General features: G+C 33.9%; 3 protein-coding genes and 1 long non-coding RNA gene across 4 annotated transcripts; 1 reads left to right on the top strand and 3 right to left on the bottom strand.

Moving 5' to 3' along the window:
• Positions 1–745: 745 nt before the first annotated feature.
• Positions 746–3,146, bottom strand: LOC140036984 (uncharacterized). The gene is made up of 3 exons (XM_072080395.1): positions 2,810–3,146; positions 1,787–2,098; positions 746–1,062 (listed from the first exon to the last, which is right to left on the bottom strand). Exons 1-3 carry the CDS (start codon positions 3,007–3,009, stop codon positions 993–995), a joined length of 582 nt encoding a protein of 193 aa, XP_071936496.1. The 5' UTR covers positions 3,010–3,146; the 3' UTR covers positions 746–992.
• A 2,283-nt stretch (positions 3,147–5,429) lies between these two features.
• LOC113724267 (uncharacterized) lies at positions 5,430–6,882 on the top strand. Its single transcript, XM_072077558.1, has 2 exons — positions 5,430–5,900; positions 6,286–6,882. The coding sequence occupies exons 1-2, from the start codon at positions 5,430–5,432 to the stop codon at positions 6,880–6,882; spliced, it is 1,068 nt and encodes a 355-aa protein (XP_071933659.1).
• A 1,496-nt stretch (positions 6,883–8,378) lies between these two features.
• On the bottom strand, positions 8,379–14,217 carry LOC140036985 (probable glycerol-3-phosphate dehydrogenase [NAD(+)] 1, cytosolic). The gene is made up of 5 exons (XM_072080396.1): positions 13,417–14,217; positions 11,802–12,023; positions 9,992–10,239; positions 8,930–9,069; positions 8,379–8,772 (listed from the first exon to the last, which is right to left on the bottom strand). Exons 1-5 carry the CDS (start codon positions 14,066–14,068, stop codon positions 8,652–8,654), a joined length of 1,383 nt encoding a protein of 460 aa, XP_071936497.1. The 5' UTR covers positions 14,069–14,217; the 3' UTR covers positions 8,379–8,651.
• A 117-nt stretch (positions 14,218–14,334) lies between these two features.
• Positions 14,335–14,736, bottom strand: LOC140036986 (uncharacterized). The gene is made up of 2 exons (XR_011840716.1): positions 14,596–14,736; positions 14,335–14,405 (listed from the first exon to the last, which is right to left on the bottom strand). It is a non-coding gene; the product is annotated as an uncharacterized lncRNA (long non-coding RNA).
• Positions 14,737–21,862: the final 7,126 nt, after the last annotated feature.

The following is a 21,862-nucleotide window of genomic DNA, read 5'->3' on the forward strand; positions in this document are numbered from 1 at the left end:
CAAAAATATTTAAATCTAATGTAAGAAAGATTTAGTTTGGGCAGAAGTAACAATATCATTCTCATTCCTCTTAAAGCATCGATAAATAGAATGAAGGTCGCACAAGAAAGAGTTATGTTGGGAAGGGAATGCCTGATAGAAATTTTGTTGGAACAACCAAGTAGCTAGCCATAATAAAGGGTGGTGAAGGATTGTCGTATTTACCTAGCTGTAAAATCTAGCAGACTTGGTAAGACACAAAATGCAAGAAACGATCTCTGTAAAAACTTCAATTCCACCACCAGCCATAAGCCGAAGACGAGGTAAAGCTGCCGGTAAAGCTCATTTGTTTGCAAAAGCCTTCATATCTTGTTGCTCATTCATTACATTTATTATTTCACTGTATAATCAAATTTTCTTGTTCTTCATACCATAAGGTAATAAATTTTGAGCCCTGTTATTCGAACAGTACAATAAAAGCTGCAGAGAAACTTCTCTATTTCTGTCTGGCCATGAACTCGGACATCTTTAAATAAGTGTCGTCCAGTTTGGACTGGAGAGGAGTGTAGATTCTAAAGCCAAATGCTTCCCTCCAAAATTTGAGTGATTCGAGGGGGCACAAATTCCTCCTGGTAAATAAAATTCCGGAGCTGGTAGGCTAGTTCACCTGTAGCTGGTAGTGTGCAACAGATATTAGCATGAAAATATGCAACAAATGCGCCAGAAGACGATAGCCAGTAGGCATACATAGACTTTCCCCAGAGAATTTATCAACTCTTGCAAAGCAAACACTTGATTCTTATTTCTTATCCATTAAAGTCAAAACAGTTAAGTGAGCTTATGTCACCCAAATATGGTAAGTGAAACAACACATTCATCAATTCTATCAAGGTCTCCAAATATGCAATCTTACATCTCTTGAAGGTTAATGTGACATGCACTGAAGTGTAATAACTATTCTCTAACATGCTACAAATTTTACATCCTGAATCAAAATTAAAATTGGCAAAATTCTATTCAGATGAGGAGTTGACATGCTTTTTGACGAAAAGCTTGGTCATGTCTTCAGTTACAATGTTGCTCCTGTAAAATATATATTAGAAGATGATTAGAAGTCTTCACCAAAAGGAATAAAAAATAGATAGTACGTCTAGGTCCAGAGCAGCAAAAGAACATAAATTTGGTATCAGCAGAAAATAATGGTTTCAATAAGTCAACAGTTCTGTTCTTCTTAGTCTTGTATCTCCTGCCATACACACGCTTCGATCGTCCACCGAAGCAAAAGATAATTTCAGATTCATACAAAAAGGTGAATTTAATTAATGTCAATGCAATATCAGTGCCTATCATTCATTGGTTCTTCAGTGAAAACTAGTTCATGTTCCTCAGTAACATAGTTTTTCACAGAATTATCACTAATGAACCGAACCAAACATCCTATGACATTTCTTGAATTAACTAACTATTTATAAACATGCAAGAATACACAAATATTGCAGCAAAAATTGTCTCTAAAAGAAAAACAGAGTTAATAGCATCTAAACATTTTCAAAAAATGAAAAGCTTGTACAATTCAGAGCACTTAGGAAGCTTTCTTCTTGGGAGTCCAGATGGCAAGTGTAGCTTTTGGAGATGACGGAATGTACTAATGTCACACATTCACAAAGTTCCACGAATGAAGTTACATCAGCCTTAGCGACTTGCTATTCCAAAATGCTAAATAAAGGCTAAATTTGGAACATTTTGACAAAAGGCACAGCATTGGTCGGAGAAAAAGAAGTAAACTTCCAAAGCAAGAAAAATTCACCTTCCGGCAAGTTGAGGTGGCAGCAAATGACCACCTACTGTATCTGGAACTCTTCTCGAACTGGGCAGGTTCCCTCTTGGTACTTTATTTCGAGTATGATTAGATGACGATGAACCATTTAAGTCTCTCTTTCTAGACTCACTTTCCGCCATTGCAGCTGCAACTCTGGAAGAATGATCGCTATGATTGCCCATGTGAGATGGCAAAGCAGGTGAATTTAAGAGAAGAGAAGCATCAGGGAGTACAAGCAGCGGAGTCTCCAACCGTTCTGGAACTTCTTCCCCTCTCTGATTTACACTTGACCCTGATCTCCTACACATTGAAAACAAAACTTTCACTCAAAAACAGCCACTACACAACTTGGAGTCTGATCTTTTTAACATCATTATAACATGTCAAACACCATATTCTAAGTTTCCCCAAACGAAAAGTACAAGATTCAGCCTAAATGACAGAGGAAGGGTTATTGCATATCCCCTAATACCTCTTTAAAGTTTTGTAACAATTGCCCTACAGGCACCAGTTAATACACCTCATCTACACCTAATTTACCATTTAAATTCACACACTCCCATTCATTGCCGTCTTGCATTGTGATCCATTCCCAAATTAAGTTCACTTTTCCAAAAACTAACACCTGAACCCCTCTTAACCAGTGCCTATTTGGCACCCATCAAACAACCCCTAATTTCCTTCCCTGTCAATAATCTCTCCGCTAAAACCAGAAGCTGGGAGTATCGTAGTTTCTAATACAATGTGAAACTCAGCATTTCATCCCAACTGTTATTCTCGGCCAGATCTTGCCAAACAGGCCCTAAAAAACTAGCAGCTAATTTTAAAGTTAAAAAAACCCTAGACCTAAAAATCAAATGAATTAATTATCAAGAAAGAAACTTTCTGGATTGAAAATTGAAACATATTAAAAAATAAATCACTGGAAAAAGGCCCATTAAGAAAAAGAAGGAAATAGAAACCCTAAGCTGAGGAAAAAAGGAAATTGAGAACAAGAAAAAAAAAACTTACCTGTTGTTGTGATCTTCAGTAGAACTTGGAGCTGGAATTTGACTAACTGTAGCCTCAGGACGGCGTCGTTTTACATCGTCTGCAACAACTGTATCTGTTTCTCGAGGTTGTTCAGAAGCAGAAACTTTGGGTTCTTGTTCTTCTGCTTCAGCTTCTTCTTCTTCATCATCTGATGAGGATGCGTAGTCCACCAGCGACATGGCTGATAATCCCTCACTCTCCCTGTCTCCTTCGTCTCTGTTCCTCTCTCCCTTCTTTTACGGCGTGCCTTCAGAGCATCCTTCCTTTCCTGCGACCCGTTTGGCATAGCAGCGAATTTTTCATTTCTTTTTGGGATAATATCAGAAACTTCCCCTGAGGTTTCTTTTAATAGCACTTAGCATCTCTAAGGTTTACAAAATATCACTTACCTCTCTTGATAATTGCAAGATAACTTGGATAATAAATTATTTGAGATAATTTTATGAAAAATACTACTGTAACATTTTTTTGATGTAATATATATGAGATAAAAAGGTAATTAAAAAATATATTAATGATGTAAACAAGTTAATGTGTGTAAATAAGATGTGAATAATGTGCATTCCAAACACACTCTATATTAACCCTCACTTCATACATAACACACATATCAAATAAATGGAATTCAAAAAATTAGAGAAAAAAAGTCACTTTCTTCTCTTCCTCTTTCTCCGACTTTCTATCTTTTCTATTTTTTGGATGATTATGTGATTTTTTTTTTTTGTAAATTACCATATAGTGAATTTTGTTTATCTTTTTCTGAGATTATATTAGAGTACGGTACAGTTTCTTTGGTTATTTTAATTTGATTTTTATAATAATTTAGTACAACTTAAATGTTTTGGGCATGGGTTGAGAAGAGATTGGAAAAAAAATTAGAGTTCATAAAAAAATTATTTTTGAGCATATAAAGTTGAATTGGTGCTAATGTATTTCTTTACAAGTATCTTTTTTGTTTTTCAAATTTATATTTTTAAGAGTTATAGCTTTGTGATATGGTGATAGTATTTAAGATCGTTTTTTAGGCAGTAATTTTTTAATAGAGTAAACAAAGTGACTTAAAAGTATTTTTGTTTAACAAAAGAAGCAAAAGGGTAGTTTAGGGTTTTTAAAGATTAAAAATACAAAAACAAAAATAAGAGAGGTAAGTAATATTTTTAAAACCTCGGGTGCATGAAGTGATATTAAGAGAAAGTTCAGGGGAAGTTTATGATATTATCGCTTTCTTTTTTGCACTGCTTTTTTTTTATTCTTTTTTTAATTAATTAGGAAAGAAAGCTATTCATTTACCATTGAAAATTTTCATTTCTTTAATTTTTTATTTTTTATTTTATTTAAAGGTATAGCACATCTTCGAATTTTGAAATTGTATTTTTTTTTTCATTTTTTAGGTTATATTTTCAAAATGCAGTCTCAATCTAACAAGCATCTGGTTGCAAAATCCAAACAAGAAATTTTTATTTTTTTTTGTGCAATTCTCTGTAGCCAGTTTGGGGGGCACTCAATTCATAGACCATGACTAATTTTTATTTTTCGTGATAGAGTAAAACATTCACTATTATAATCATCAACCTTTTGAATATAAGAGAAAGAGAATTTATTTAATTAATAATTGGCAGTACTAGAATCCTCCACTAAGTTGAATCACCGAAAAAAATGAAAAAAGAAAAAAGAAAGAAAAAGATCGCTAGCATATTCATGAAAGGTTTTGTTCTCGATGAGCACTCGACAACAAATTCAAATCACAGTTGTTGCACTTTCTACATTTAGACTTTTTTCAAATTAACTACATTTTTCTAAATAACTAACTACGTTTAGTCAAACCGTTTTATTAATCATAATTTTTTTATTTGATTAATTGTACTGAACCAATTTAATTTGATTATCATATTTTTTTTTTGAGATCTCTTACTTGTAATTTGTCATTGTTTATCTAAGGTTAACTCAAGTCTATGAATCAATTGCAATTGGTCCAACAACCTTGGAATGGTTATGCAAATTTTCATATATGGCTTTTAATGTTTCACACATAATTTTGAATTCCGCTCATTGAGATATAAGCATGAATGAATACTAAAAACACACACTGAGGAGCAGCAGAAGGCAGGAATTTTAGGTATGCTGGGTGGAATGAAAGAGGTCAAGCAGAGTAAGTATCGTGGGCTACCAATGGTGATTGGCAGGACAAAAAAACAGGTTTTTAGCTACATCAAAGAGAGAGTTATCAAAAGGCTAAGTAACTGGAAGGAGAAGTTATTGAGTAATGCAGGTAAGGAGGTACTGTTAAAATCAGTGGTGCTAGCTTTACGTACTTATGCTATGAGCTGTTGCAGGTTGCCAAAAGGCTTGTGTGTGGACTTATGCAGAGAAATGGCTAAATTCTGGTGGGGGGATAGTGAGGGTAATAAAAAAAATTCATTGGATTGGTTGGAAGGAACTCTAAGAGGTTAAAGGCAGAAGGGGTTTGGGATTTAGAGATCTACAGGAATTTAATGATGCTATGCTAGCTAAGCAGCTCTGGAGGATTTTAACCAATCCAAACCTGTTAGTTAGTAAAATTCTGAGAGGGAGGTACTTTAGGGGAGTTTCAATTTGGAGGATGGAGGCTAAGGCTGGGGATTCAGGGGTATGGAGGAGCCTATTAAGTTCTAAGGAGTTGTTACAGAGAGGGATTAGGAAGACTGTTGGTGATGGACGAAATATAAATATTTGGGAGGATAACTGGATTCCTGATATGGAGAATGGAAGAATTAGGACCAGGAAACCTCAACACTGCCAACTAAAATCTGTCCATGAGCTGATGAAGGATGGTAGATGGAATGAGGACCTGATGAGCACCTACTTTGAGGAGGAGGACTGCAGCAAGATTAAGAAAATTCCTATTAGTGAACGAGGAGCCAAGGATAGACTAGTGTGGGTGTTTTCAAGTGCTGGCCAATATACTGTCAAGAGTGGCTATGCGGTGGCAAAAGACATGCAGAAGACGAAAGAGAGGCCTGATCATCAAAGGGGCAGCAGCAGTAGAAATACGGAGGAATCTGGTGCTTGGAAATTTTTGTGGAGTTTAAAGGTAAAACATAAATTGAAGCACTTTATTTGGAAGTGTCTACATAGAGTTTTACCAGTGAATGAGGCAGTGAAGTGTAGAATGAGGAGGGGAAATGACACGTCTGTGTTGTGGTGACATGACAGAAGCGTTGGAACACATGTTTTTTTGCCAGCATGCAGAGCTAATATGGAAGGCGGCTCCCATCTGTTGGGATGGTCTCAATGTTTATAGGAATAATTTTTGGCATTGGTGGAATAGTTTGGTGGAAGCTAAGGAAAGAAAGGAGGGCAGGAACCATATTGAACTGACGATTAATACACTGTAGCAAATTTGGAAATCAAGAAATCTAATTCAGTTCAACAATGACAGAAAATGTCCTGGCTTTGTTGTTGGTAAAGCTGTGCAGGAATGGCAAGAGTATGCTGAGGTAGTTAATGAAGGGGATGGGCCGAAAAAGGATGGTAAGGGAGAAGCTTATGGAGAAGGAAAGTGGTCACCTCCACCACAGCATTTTATCTGTCTAAACACTGATGCAGCATTGAGACAGAAGGATGGAAAGATAGGTTGGGGAGTGGTGGCCAGATGTAGCAGTGGTAAGATGATAGGAGCCTGGGCAGGGAGTGAACAGAGATTTGGGGATCCTGCTGTGGAGGAAGCTAGAGCTATCAGGAAGGCTATGACCATAGCCATGAAGAATGGTTGGAAGGACATAGTTATACAATCAGATTGTAAGATTGTGATTGAGAAGATCAAGTTGGGAAGGTTGGAGGATCCTCGGGCCTGTGCTGTCTTATTTGACATACTACAACTGAGAAAAGAGTTTCGGAACTGCTCTTTCTCCTTTATCAGAAGGGATGGCAATGTAGTGTCCCATTCTTTGGCAAGATTTGCCTTAAACTTAGTTGCTGATATAGCCTGGAGAATTTCCTTTCCTAGCTGGCTGCTTCAATTAGCCAACAATGATGTAGGAGCAGTTGCTCCAAGTGATGTAAACACTTTATAGAGTTTTATTGGAAATCTGTTATTGTTTGGGAAAAAAAAAAAAAGAATAGTAAAAACACGCTTTAGAATGTAAAATGCGCCTGAATTACTTTTGTTTATATGTTTTCGAAAAAACTTTGGATTATGCCTTATCCTTAATTGCCCCTAATATTTTTAGGGTTTTTCTAAATAAGCACTTGTTAACAGATCTAATATTCATCTAACCTACTATGTATATATATACATACTACTCCCTCCATCCCATTCATTTGGTTATGTTTGGAGAATCTAACTTTTTAAGAATAGTGGTTTGATTGTGATGTTTATGCTTCTCTTTCCAATTTTATCCCTCAAATTCAAATTTTAAATTTGAATGTATGATTAAAAAAAAGGGTTATATTGGAAAGAGAGTGTAAAAGTTGTTTTGATTTTTCTAACATGACAATTGTTTTGGGACATCCCAAAATGGAAAGTATAACCAAATGAATGGGACAGAGGGAGTAACAATTATTACCATCTCTTACATTTATATACTTTTCCTATTTAACCTTACCTACCCTCTCATGTATTTATTTACTTTCCCCAATTAATCTTACATTTTCAAAATATAAAAACCTAAAATATATTTTAACGGGTACCAATTGGCACCCGTTAGACAGATTCTGTTTTTAATTCGGGAGTAGTTACCCCCAATACTTAGTAGCTAATTCAATACTTAAGAGCATACCACTGTAGTTAATTAGTTATTCAGAGATAAACATAAAAAATTTGCCTCCTTCTGGTGTCATCAATAGCTAGTTTTTGAGTTTGTTAATTTGTGGAACAATATTCATTTTGCACTTGCGGTTATCTCACAAAAAGGCTGGAAAACTTACCATTTTGTATATAAACAGAAATAATATTTTATCGTTGCCCTTTTTTTTATTCTTTGTCTATTAGATTACTTTGTGACGCTTCCTTGACGCAAGTTCATAATGCTTGAGATAATTAAACTTTGCATTTCTTTTTTTTTTTTTCTCTTAAAGCATTAGCTTTTGATAGATACATCCCTTACGTACAAGTTGCTCAATATCGTACCATTCAGCCATTCCAAGTCAAAAAATATCCAAAAGTCCCTCGTTGCGTATAGGTAAAAGGTTCGAAACCCCTTGCGTGCTTTTCCTACCCGCAGTTTTCTCGAACATTTCAGAAGGGATTTAATTCCCTCCATGTTTTCAATAGTTTTCAATATTTTAGTTGGGTCCATTCCCATTCCTCTCTCCCTAACCCCAAGTATAGCACCATTTGTAAAATGCTGTACTTTGAAAAAAAAAATAAGAAGGGTCAAAAAATGTCACCCATCTCACTTACTGAAACACAAGAATGAAAAACTTTGATTAGTATCAATGGCAATTTGAACTAGGAACATGGGTAATGGGTGCCTGTTGTCATGTCGCGTCTCTTGTCCCAAAAACAGATATAGATCAGTAGTAGTAGTAGTAGTAGTAGTAGTAGTAGTAATTATGAAGATATACCTGATTTTGTAATCAAATAAATTAAATTATAAAATACATACTAACACCATTTTCAGTTGAGACATTTTTACAAGAGAAGGCAGGCAGGAAAGAACCAATAACCAAACGAACTGAGAAAACGTAGCCCAGAAATCTACTAATGCAAACTCTTGCTGATTCCTGAAATTCCTAGTTATCATTCTTCTAGAGCATATGGAAAATGGCTGAACATGAAGCATTCAGCTCACTCATATTCTCTTCCAAATAAACCAAAGAAATTCTTATGACCGGATGCAAACTATTGACCAAGCAATGTAGGCCTGTAGAAAGCGTGGCTTTGGGCCATCTCAATCCGTTCCCTAGGGTCGTTCATGGTTTCATCTCTCAAAGCCTGAAGAATTGCCTCGCATGACAGCTCCCTACATGATATATATAGGATACAAGGATCAGATGCATTGCAGTAAAAAAGGATCTTCACTGGAATGACTTTTGTCAAGTTTTGTCGGGAAAGACTTTTAAGGAAAGATATTTGGAAGATGTAGATACAGATTTCTAAGGAAAGAAATTTGATCATACCTTAATATGAGTATTTTATGTAATGTCTTCAAGATGGGACACAGCTCAACTGGAGCAACATGCTTATTTTCGTTTGGATTCAGAAGATTCAGACGGGACTCACTGAGGAGCTCATAAAAAGCTTTCACTGCAGAAACTCCCTGCAAAACAAGCAGTCAATTAGGCTGGTTGATAGATGGGACGAAGAAAAAAAAAAAGCTATTAAAAGGCCATAAAATTCAATTGACAAAGCCAAACTCAATCCTAGGACAACCAAGTTAGTCAGTGATCTTCTGTATGAGCTATTGCAGTAGCAAATTATATGCAAAAGAGCCTCGAACACAAATCATTCACAACGTATAACTGCCAATCAGTAACTAATTAACAATTCAGACATACTTCCAGGAGGCATCATATTAGCTGTCAAGACAAAATTCTTTCCTTTTCCTTTTCTGACAGGGACCTACAGAAATTGTGAACTGAGACTATGAAGTTACTATGAGGTTGCACATGACGTTAACATGTAGATGCTTCAATCAGGCCCCAAAATGAGGTCAGGAGATTCTTGTAGTTGTTACGCTAATATTATTAATGACCATTTCCTCCACAGTTATCAACGGACCTAGTTACATCTTCATATCACACTAAAAAATCGTAAACACAAAAAAAAAAAAGAACACAACAGAAATGAACAAAAGAGCTACTTTAATACACAACATGGGATCCCCTTTTCATCGCTCCTTAATCATTCTCGCATACTATGTACATTGATGTTGGATATTTTGTATCTTATCATTTCTACAAGTTTGAATTGATCATCATACATATCTGATTCAAAAAGTTCTCTAGTGGTTTTTTTTTTTTTAAATTAAGGCATGTACTAATTTCCTTTCTCTGATCCTTTGTACTATTCAAAAGGCAAATCCTTGTTGAAATATCTGATGGTCCAACAAAAATACCCTGAATTAAAGAGAATCAGAAAGCTAACAGATTCTCACCATCCAACTAATGCTTTTTGAGCTTTTTTCAGTTGGATTGAAATATTCATATTCTAGATGCCACTTGTGCGTAGGAGAAAAGTACCTGAATCATTCCCTTTCCCTTGATGCTGTCACCCATATCAAGGCTCAAATCCCCTTTAGCCAACTTCTGACCATACCATGCATTACGACCTTTTAACAGGGTCACATATGTGTCAGCCAACAAAGGACCTGCAAGCTTCTCTGGTTCTTCCGCCAAAAGATGAGTAATAAATATCATCTCTGACGTACAGTGTGCAAAGTATACTGATTTGCTAGTTGCACTCTCATTAGTTAGAGCTGCTACCATACCTGTGAAGTCCAACCATAAAGTTAGACATGAAAGTGCCAGATCAGAACTACAACACTAATGAAATTACTCACTCCTTGTATGCAAATGATGTGCACATAATACCACTCTCACTCAAATATTCTCAGGCCCAAGTCAAAATGATTTCTAGAAATACTGCATCAGTATGTGAAAGACTTTAGGTTTTAATTTCTACATCCCAAGCAAAAGTAGAGAATAGGATAGTGCAGAAAAGGACTCTAGGAAAACTATAGATCTTAGCGAACAAATACAAGTATAATTTGCTATGACTCGTTAAATTGACAGAGCCACATTCCAAGTAAAGAAATATGCATCTCTCTATTTGCTGCAGCAGCATGACCCATATATAGACAAAGAAGCCCCTGTTAAGGTAGCTATCTGCATGCCTTAAATATGATGATCCAAGTGCTTCAGTGAAGGGGGAGTAGACAAGTGGAGGTAAATCAAAGGAGGCAATGGGTGTTGTAAGTTGGCTAAATGATCGCTTCAGATGTGAAACTATCTAAAGTTCAAACCAAGAGAAGCACAATCTCAATGCTAAGGATACACTGGCTTAATAAAAGGGAGCCATGGTTTTTAATCAACTTTAATCACAAACAAATCCATTTGAAACAATAAATTTCTAATCATAAACTTTCCATAAGAACCCAGTATAAATGCTTAACTTGCTGATTCACCAAGGATTGGTAAAGTATTCATCAGAGAAACTTGCCTTATACATATGTAGGAATGCTTTAAGCTTTTTGCTAATTAGATTGGCCTTGTCAACATTAAGCTTCCAGATTTAACCATGTTGCACCCCACTTTATTAACTATAAAAGTAACTTAACCAGTATTCTTATTCTCATTTTCAAGGACAATCTAACCAAATAAGTTATGGAGAAACTTTGGTTTAGGTCCAGAGTGCTAGGCTCTGCAAATGCTATTAAATTTTGAAAAAACAGATGACAGGTCAATAATAGACAGAATGACATCACGAAGCCTGATGCATCATTTCTCAGAAGTTCAGCAAAAGAGTAACATCAATACTTTTCTCCTCATTACAGCATAATCAGTTGATATAACATGAATACAACAGAAATTGAGAAAGTTGGCCCTTGCCATCACTCCAATCATTTCTACTCACTCCTCTAGCTCTATCAATTTCTTTTTCGTTGACATCTTAGATTAGATAAAAAGCCCAACTAATGGCACTTTTCGAGTTGAGAATAAGGCAAGGAATGTGTGACGTACTCATATTCTAATTGGCTTAGGCCTATCCGGAGCGAAAATTTGATAATGCAGAACTAGAACTATTTAGGTTAACCTCAAAGATTAAGGCAAAAGGCGTCAGCTAAAGTGCAAAGCAACCATACGGATCTGGATCAAGAAACCTAGATCAGTCTACAATGGCCACACTAACCATGCCTAAGTGACAGAGTCATGGCCATTCAAAAATAATTCAATACTAATTTTGCAAGCAAAATTTCAATAATTAGGACTAAATACATTTTCAAGAACTCAGAAAATCTAAGAAGAACAAAATAGCGCGTTAGGTTCTTACCAGCTCCTATGGCATACACGTTCTTTAGACCGCCCATAACTTCATGGGTGACCAGATCACCATTGTCCCACACAATAAAATGGGGCTGCCTCAGAAATCTTGCCAGAGGTTTTCTCCACGTCTCAGCCCCACAAATCCGCGCATTAGCATACTCCTTGTTGTAAATTTCTGATGCTATATTAGGTCCTCCAAGGTAGAGAATGTTCTCAGCAGGGACCCCAGCTACGGAAATACAATGCTCAAGGTTAGAAATTTATACTACCTCCATGTGTCTAACCAAGAAGTGAATTGCTTATAACAACATTATCTCAAGGTTAACAGCTATCAAAATTTGTTCAAGTAAGATGGCTAAATCAGACAAGTGGCAAAACAAATCACTTCCATTCTAAAGATCTCAAATAGACAACAGACCAAAAGCTTCAAAAGGATCAGAGAGTATACTGCAGTTATATTCTTAGAAAGGCACTAAGTTTGGTCCAAGAGGGCAGGGGCAGGCATTGATCTCAGAAGAACCTCTGATTTCATTGTCTCCCACTTGATCATTGAACAACTCGTTTAGTTATTGGAAGAAAACATTATGAACCATCAGAAAATAACAACAGAAACACATGAAATATGCATGCATGACACTCAATTCAAGTTGGGTCAGCACCAGAACCGAGGAGATAAATCATCAAAAACTTTTAACCATGCTTCTTGATGGAAAAGATTTGGTGCGTTTGAAGAAGAATCAGTTTCCAAAACTTGAATTACAACTGATGGACTGATTAGGAGACCGATAACTTGTTTCTACCATGGCAATAGCTTTTGTTTCTGGAATGACTGCCACTTCAAAAATCTAGATCAACTGAAAAGTAAGATGCTTTATTTGTCCATACCAGTAAGGTAGGCTTATGTAGTCCATTGGCTTTTAACAGATGTCTTAAAACAATTTACTCGATGTGACTATTTTAACAACTTCATCATCTCAGAAATAAGAATTTAACAACTTAATTCCACCCCTCAATAGCTCACTGATAGAATGACTAGACCCAAAACTTAAAAGCCTATGTTACCTACAAGACAAGGATTATAACTCTAGTTTTCATGCTCCAAAGTGTCCACCTTCTCAAAAATTCAAAAGTTTGCTTCCAAAAGCATTTCAATGAATCTACCACCTTGACTCGAACATAAATCAAGTTTTTGTTTCATTTTTTTTGCCTTTTATCCTTTCCATTTCCAATCTAACACCCTGAAGAGTATCAAGTTTGTTCCCACCACAAGAGATGATCTAAAGTGATTACCTTCATAAATGCCAAGAAACAAGAAATAAACTAAACATATAAACACGTATACTAAAATCATAAATACCAAGGAGGGTAGCAGGCAATACAAATAGGTCCTGGGGACAAAATACCAGTATAACAGAGAATTCACAACTATCAGTGACATCAGCAGATACGCCGTATTTTAAGTTCCTTTTGAAAGCAATAAAATAATTAGTAGAGTGTGTAGCCAATAATGAACTATCATCAACAAGTTGAAGTATTTGATGACCTTCTAGCAGTACTAGGCATCAGAATCAGAAACAAAAAGGGCAGAAAACCAATTAAAAAAGCCAAAGAGAGAGCCTTACTTGCTCTATTTATCATCTGAGTGGGAGTAATTATCCGTGGTTCAGGCTCTAATTCAGCCTCTATACCCTTTGCTAAAGAAATTATAACTGGTACAGTTAATCTTTCTTTCCAATACCTTCTAATTTCTTCAAACACCACATGTGTTTCTGTTGAAGGTAAACCATTAATGACAATATCAGCATCCCATACAGCCTCCTGCAGATTGGTAACAACTTTCATTGGACAAAGGGGCGTGTCAATCATATTCAAACAGAACCCATCCTTCAAAATCTCATCGGCATACAATGTTCGATCACCTAGCCTTCCCTCCACATACTTCAAGTATGCACATCTCCTAATCAACCTTCTCAGGATATCTTCCCTTGAATTAATCACCTCAAATAGGTGCTCTGCTGTTGCTCTGTCAACAGCCTTCCCAGCTCTCCTCCATATCCTAATCTGAACTTTCTCGCGGAGATTACCATACGCATCCTGCAGCATTGCTGCAAAAACACTACCCCATGCTCCAGCTCCAACACCAACAATTCTCAACGGATCACCATCTGCTTTCCCAAAAAGTCGACGAAGCTCATCAACTTTCTCCTCCGTAGTACCATTAGTGGCCCCATTCAAGTAACCATTATTACTCATTCCCTCAGCAGTCCCAACCATCTTATATCAATACAAATATGAATTCTACCCCAACACAACCTTAATATTCTTTGCGAATAGTTACCAAACAATGACTACCAACCTAAAGCTGTTATACTGAATAGCTTAGAATACAAATTCAAGTAATCCCACTTGGAATTCTTAAATGGGGTTTGAACCCTTTATACTACACACCAAAATTAACCTAATCAAGCACTCAAACTTCAAGATTTCTAGATTTTCCAGGCATGTCTAACAGCAATATAAAACCAACTCCTCCAATCAAATTTTCAGCACTCGATGGACAGGAAATCTCCTCCTCCGTTTTTATCTGCTCTTTTAAACTTCTAGAACCGACCTAGCACGAAGAATCAAATTTTATCACATAGGTTTTTTCTTAAATACCAAGAAATCATCCCACATCATATGAACATTCCTAAATAAATACTACAACAGTCAAACTTTGAAAACTCCGTCAAAGTTTGAAAACTCCGTCAAAGATAAATCTTGGTGAACTACCCCACCAAGCAAGTCAGCAAAATACCAACCGTGTAAGAGCATGAATCATTCAAAAAGAAACCAAAGCCAGCTGGGTTTTTGTCCTCTAGTCTACAGCAAAAGCAAAGCCGGTGAAGTTAAACAAAATCTGTTTGCTTCCTTTCTTCTTATTTAGCCAAAAATGCGTCAATTACTCCTCCACGCGGAATCGATGCAAGCACGAGAAAAAGGGATTCGTTAAAATGATTTGCTGGAAAGAAATGTGATATAAATAGCGATCAGAATTGCAGCTGCCTAATCTAGGATTGGAATGGCGTGAACAAATAGGCAAAGGAGTAAATGAATCGCACAAATCTGGGTTCGGGGGTTCATAGCAGAGTTTGCGTTTCTTGTTGCTTCCTAGAAAGTGGTAGAAGGTAACGTTTTTCACGTTTTTCTTAAAATTATTTTATTGCCCTTGAATTATAGAAAATGCATTTTTCTTGCCCCTTCAAATGGGTCTTTGTACAGATTTCTACTGTAAACTTTTTAAGAGCATTTTGATTGGTACTTTCTTAAATCCACCCAATTAGATGTAGCGTCTGTTAAATTAATTCTTTTAAAACATTTATGGAGACCAAAAGACAAAGATTCTTGATCAAGATAATATCCTTATACTAAAATAATTTGAGTTTGCAATGCTTTGGTGATTTTCAATTACCACCTTAGGGTTAAATACTGAAGGCATGGAAGAGCAGCAAAATATCATGCAGTTTGCATTGGTAATATGAAAATTTCAAATTTTTTGGCTAAAAACATGCATCGATTATTTGTGGTGCTTTAGGAGTGTAGAGTATTAAAATTAAATACAGAGCCCAACAACTCTATTATTTAAAAAGAAATATGAGGGTTACATTGTGAGAATTTAAGCTTTAGTTTTTTTCTATTTAAGATTTTCCGTTGTTTGAGATTTAGAGAAAAAAGAAACACCGGAAAATTATATTTTTGTAATCATAGAATAGATCCAATATTAAAGATAATTTATTTCATAGTATTATAATTGGATTAAAGCAAAGGGCGGCTAGTAATTGTGATTGTAAACCCAGCGTTAAAGAAACAGTCAAAATTTATATTTTTACAATGAGAGAAAAGGAGCATAAAAAAATTTATTTTATGCTATCATGATCAAAGAAAAAATTAGCAAATCTTACAGTAAATGCAGCCTTATTTATAATTTGTGTATAGTATTAAATTAAAATTATGTATAGAGTATAACAACTCTCTCTGTAAATACAAGCTTATTTATTTAAGGAAAAAAGGAATACCAAAAAATTATATTTTTGGGGTAACAAAAAATGCATAAAAGATAATCTATTTTACAACATTAGAACCAAAGAAAATGCCATTAAACTGTACGTGTAAATGCAACCTCATTTATTTAGAAAATAAATATACTATTTTATGTGTTTGAGAAAAAATCTAACAAAAGTTATATTTTAGTGTTGAAAAAAATGTATAAAAGAAACAAGACCCCTTTTTTTGTTTTATAAAATTAATTCTTCTTTATCGGTGGATTTTCATTTATCACCTGTTATGTTTTTAGTTACCATTCGATTGTAAAATTAGCTAACTTAGAAATACTAAAGTTGTCTTCAATTACCCAACTATACATAGGTACACAAGAAAACATAAAAAAGAAACATTTTATGAATGTTAGCTCAAAAATTAAACAGAGACTACATATAAAAATAGCTAGGCACAAACAATTCATTATATTTTTCCAAAAATATGATCGTAGTTGACAGCTTTCGGGTGGGCAGTGCTAACCTCAACTAGTATAATATATATATATATATATATATATATTATATGTATGAGAAATCTAAAAGTTTTGTGCGTGACTGTACAAGGAAGAGGTACATAAGCTTTCATATAAGCATGTGATTCAACCAAGTAATGGTTCAAACACATGGTCATAAACTAATTTACGACATATATTATTGTTATTGACTATGCACACAACCATAAAGATCGAAAAAGTGTATGAGGCAACAACTGGGAGGGGCTATTATAAACTTCAAAAGTTATACAATATTCAAAAGGTTGTTGGAAAAATTTATGACAAGTAAATTATTTATAGGAAACTAAGGTCCTTTTTCATAAGCCAATTCAGCATTTAAATTTAATGGGTTCAGATATTAACATGTTCAGATACGCTTGATAACGAAAAATAGAATATTTCAATTAATTAAATGATACTAAATTTTCTGGACAAAACTTGCTTCCAAAATTAATTGATAAACTATTTGCTTATTACTTAATGTGATATACACTCAAATTTATCAGATTTAGACCTTGTTTGATAATCCAACTCATCACTTAAATTCAATGGGTTCATATTTTAACATGTTCAGTTGCATTTGATAACTAAAAATAGAACATTTGAATTAATTAAATGGTACTGAATTTTCTAATCAAAGCGTGATCCCAAAAATAATTAATAAGTTATTTATTTATTGTTTAATGTGATATACACTCAAATGTATCAAATTTAGTACCTAACTATTCAATAATTTAATGGATTCATATTTATATTTCACATTTCAAATTTCAGTTTTATCAAGCACACCCTTAGTACTTAACAATTCAAAACTTAATGAATTCAAACTTCAAATTTTAAATTTTAGTTTTTGGACTTCAGTTTTATCAAACACGCCCTAAGGTTCAATTGTGCTAGGTGTCCATTAAAGAAGAAATTATCATGCTCAACAACATAGAAGATTACTTCTATAATTTCACTAATAAAAAAATTTCAATACATTATTTTTTTTGCGTAAATGGGAGGTGTTCCCCCATATCACCCAATCTATCTATCACAGTTTCAATACAATTTGATTATTTATACTTTGTAATTGGTCTCTTTTCTACTTATTTATTTTTTTAAGTTAGGCCTACAAGATAACAAAAGGTTTTAATTTGTTTTCTTATCATCTAAAACGAATTTCACCACAGGTTATGAAAACACTATAGAAAAGAACCAAAATTCATCATTTTTGACAATTAAATACAAAAGTATGGTTACTAAAATTGTCATGAAGTCAACATTGCAAAAGATATGAAATGAATGATATCCCAAAATAGAAATACAAATTTTAATTTTTTTTCTTATGAATCACCATTTTGTCATCAAACAAAAAACATACACATTTTCCTAGCAAAAAAATTAAGTTTTTGCATTGAAATGCACCAAATTGCCAAGGATGGTTTTGATTTCAATTAAAAACTTTTTGTGGTCAATTGTTTTAGTTTTATTACAATTTTTTTGATGATCGATTATCAAACCATCATGCTATGATAAAAATCATGGTAAATTGTAGAACATTTGGTGATGATTTTTTAGATAACTGATTTTCAAACCACTGGATTATGAAAAAATCATAATCGATTCCCTACAATTTTTTTGTGTAGCCAATTGTTAGACCATGCCACTATGAAAAAACTCATAGATGACTGTTGAACATCTGGTTATGATTTTCAAATAGCTGATTCCCAAACCATTTTAGTAGAAAAATGCTTTATTGAATTATAGGACATTTTGGTTTTTTTTTTTTTGTATAATCAATTATAGGACATTAAATTGTTTGTTGAATAGCAACTTTTTATACTTATCTAATTGTAGTGCATGATTTCAACTATTGGAGGGTCTCATGCAAGTACTAGATACTGGATAGCTTCTCTGGCAAACTGATAGAGCCGCTACTCATATCAGCTAGGATCAAGGAAACTCGCCGTTTAAAATGGCAAGTGGCGATGAAGTTGAGGCAGTTGTCCTATTTAGTCGTCGGCACCCCAAAGTGGTTTACAAAAGATGATGATTTTATTAAAAAAAATAAGCGAAAAAAGATCTAAAATGAGACTTAAAAAATGCGACAATTTGGATCCAAAATTTAGTCTAAAAGGATTTTCAAGAAAAAGAGGAGTTGGCACTTGGTATTGAGTGTGGGTGTACCAAGTCACCCAAAAGTGTTTTTTTAACAAAAATAAATAAAATAAAATAAAACCCTTTTCGACAACTCCAAGTCTTTGAAAAACAAGAGAAAATGAGTTCGAGAGTCACGGTTGAATAAAAGGAAAGGGAAAGATTCGATTAATTCAAACCTAAGGCACCCTTTCAACCTAGTCTAAGTTAGTTGCTAGATTTAATCAAAATTTTTCTAATCTAACCCTTAAATTTATCACATTTGAATTTTTCCTACATGAATGCAAGTTTAAATTTATAAAGGAAAAATCGTCCAAAACGTCCCTCACATTTTGTAAAATGACTTTTTTCGTCCCTCACTTTTAAAAGTGTAATTTTATGTCCTTTACATATTCACATCGGTCAAATTTAGTCCCTAACTAGGTTTCCGATCATTTTTTGGCCGGAATCCATCACGTGCATGGCACGTGATCATTTTTGAAGGGTAAATTTGTCAAATTATATTTTACATAATGTAATCTATAGTCCTCCACATTTTATAAAACAAATTTTTTCGTCCCTCACATTTTATAAAATGATTTTTTCATCCCTCACATTTCACAAAATGAATTTCTCCATCCCTCACATTTCAAAAAATGAATATTTCCATCCCTCACTAATTATGTGTGTGAGGGAAACCCTAAAATATATATATATATATATATATATATATATGTGTGTGTGAATACATTTTGTTTAAACACATGTATATGTCTATTTGATTTTACTTAATAATACGAATAGCATAAATATATGTATGTGTCTATTTGATTTCACTTAACAATACGAATACCATATATTATACGTGATCATTTGATTTCATCTGGTATTAGCTAGTAAAAAATCTTGCATTCATTGTCAAGTTGGCCAATAAAGCTATTTTCGGTCAAAATACAATAAGAATATGCAAATTAAGGTTCTATTAGTAAATATTAGTCATAATCATATAAAAAGAGAAGATAACCCACAAGTTGGGCCCAATTACATACATGTATTTATGCTATTATTATTAAGCAAAATCAAATAGACATATACATGTGTTTAAAAAAAAATGTATTCACACACATAATTAGTGAGAAATGAAAAATTCATTTTTTGAAATGTGAGGGATCGAAAAATTCATTTTTATGAAATGTGAGGGATGAAAAAAATCATTTTATAAAATGTGAGGGACGAAAAAATTTAATTTATAAAATGTGGAGAACTATAGATCAGATTATGTAAAATATAATTTGATAAATTTACCCTTCAAAAATGATCACGTGCCTTGCACATGATGGATTCCGGCCAAAAAATGATCGGAAACCTAGTTAGGGACTAAATTTGACCGATGTGAATATATAAGGGACATAAAATTACACTTTTAAAAGTGAGGGACGAAAAAAGTTATTTTACAAAATGTGAGGGACGTTTTGGACGATTTTTCCATTTATAAAATATCGAAAGGGACAAAATGTTCATTCAAGGGATTAATTGATACCAATTGCATTAATTGCGAATGCCAAAATAATTCCTTGAAGGGGTCACGAGCATGCATGAATGAAATTCAAAGAAAAGAAAAGAAACTTAAATTATATATCTAGATATAAGTGGCCAAAGAATAGGAATGCAACATAATAGGTAGGGGAGACAAAAACTCGTGACATAATTTTCTTATACAATAATCGATGGGGTATTTAAACTAAGAAGTTATAATCACCCATTTCCCATGTTTGAAAAATAATTCTCCTAACATAAGCAAGCAAATGAACTAACTTATTTTGCAATTTCTTAAATGAGATGCAATTCTAAATGATATGATTAACACATATAGAGGATAGAGGATAATATAATAAGGAATATCATGCAATTGAGAAAAGATCCTAAAAAATAAAAAATTTGCATGAAAATGTAATGAATATCACACATAGATGAATCTAACGCACGAACAATCTAAGGATCTAACGTTAGACTAACCCATTTCTAAAAATTCTTACTAGCGTTGAACTAACAAGTAAACGGAGGGAGAAGCCATCTAGCGTTGAACTAGTATGATGACATCATGCATTAGTAATACATAGTAAAACAAATAAAGCATAAATTAAAACAAATAAACACATAAGAATACGTAGCGCATAACACGTAAACATAATATCTAGATGCAAAAATTTTAAAGAAAGCGGATAAAATATCTAACACATAAGCCACATAAACACACAAAACCTACCTATTACAACAGGGAACCTAACTACAATCTAGAATGGGGAATATGATGAAACAAATCTAGTTATTCTATCTATTACAATCTTGAGGTATTTAAATGCCCCTCAAATAATCATAAAAATTAACTAAACAAATATATAAAAAAATTTGAATGAACATTTAAATGAAATAAATAAAGCACATAAAAATATATAAACATATAGGAACACGTAGGAGCATATAAAAGTACGTAATTGATATTTAAATAATAACAGGGGTACCTCCCTTTTGAAGTGGTGACTAAATGGAAGTCAAATTGCCCTATTTATACTCAAAATGAATAAAAGAATCATGACACCAATTTAATTAAAAATAATAATGATGATAAAAAATACTAAATTCACCTTAACACGTCAAATGCAAAGAAATTTAAGAACATCTAAAATTACAAGTTAAATATACTCAAAATAACATAATTAGCTATTAAAGAAAAGAAACAATTATAATAAAGAAATTCAAAATTCATCAGGGACTGAATTGCAAAAATTAAAAAATTTTTGAGGATAAAAATTATATTTTTTCAAAGTTTAGGGTGAAAATTAAATAAAAGATAAAATCCAGGGACCAAAGTATAATTAATTTAAGGACCTAAGTGAAAGAAATTTAAAATATTCTAGGCCGAAGTAAAACTACTTCAAAGATCAAGGGCTAAAGTGTAAATTTTCGATTTCTAATTTGGGCAAGAAAAAGGCTATCGGGCCTTTCTTTTATTTCTTTGGGCTAAACACTACCTGAGCCCAGTCGAAAGTCCAAGAGAAAACACACAAGTCAGCCCGTCCTTTATCACTCAAATCCAACCAAAATAAAGCATCGGTCTGACCTTCCAGCCCAGCCGAAATTAAGAAATAAGCCCACCAAAAAATAAAAATTAGCCCAACCCATTTGCTTTTTTTTTTTCTCTTTTCTTTCCTTTCTTTTCTTTTTCTTTTTCTCTTTTCTTTCTTCTTCCTCCATTCCCATCCGTTTCTTTTCTTCTTCTTCGGCCAGCTGAAGAAGCCACCATGGCCACCAGCTACTTTTTCGGTCGTCAAAATTTCTCAAAATGCACCCCTCCCACTCGATTTTTCGCGTAAATTCCA

Source organism: Coffea arabica, chromosome 2e (genome assembly GCF_036785885.1).
Source record: "Coffea arabica cultivar ET-39 chromosome 2e, Coffea Arabica ET-39 HiFi, whole genome shotgun sequence".
Classification (NCBI taxonomy): Eukaryota; Viridiplantae; Streptophyta; class Magnoliopsida; order Gentianales; family Rubiaceae; genus Coffea; species Coffea arabica.

Bases quoted from the DNA above. Each gene is read 5' to 3' on its own strand.
- LOC140036984 (XM_072080395.1), bottom strand. From the start codon at position 3,009: ATGTCGCTGGTGGACTACGCATCCTCATCAGATGATGAAGAAGAAGAA. The intron at 2,099-2,809 runs GTAAGTTTTTTT...TTCAATGTGTAG, and splicing joins ACTGAAGATCACAACAACAG to GAGATCAGGGTCAAGTGTAA. The intron at 1,063-1,786 runs GTGAATTTTTCT...TATATTTTACAG, and splicing joins CCACCTCAACTTGCCGGAAG to GAGCAACATTGTAACTGAAG.
- LOC113724267 (XM_072077558.1), top strand. From the start codon at position 5,430: ATGGAGGCTAAGGCTGGGGATTCAGGGGTATGGAGGAGCCTATTAAGT. The intron at 5,901-6,285 runs GTAAAACATAAA...AAAGCTGTGCAG, and splicing joins AATTTTTGTGGAGTTTAAAG to GAATGGCAAGAGTATGCTGA.
- LOC140036985 (XM_072080396.1), bottom strand. From the start codon at position 14,068: ATGGTTGGGACTGCTGAGGGAATGAGTAATAATGGTTACTTGAATGGG. The intron at 9,070-9,991 runs GTACTTTTCTCC...CTTGTTTTGCAG, and splicing joins AGGGAAAGGGAATGATTCAG to GGAGTTTCTGCAGTGAAAGC. The intron at 8,773-8,929 runs GTATGATCAAAT...TATATCATGTAG, and splicing joins CATAAAATACTCATATTAAG to GGAGCTGTCATGCGAGGCAA.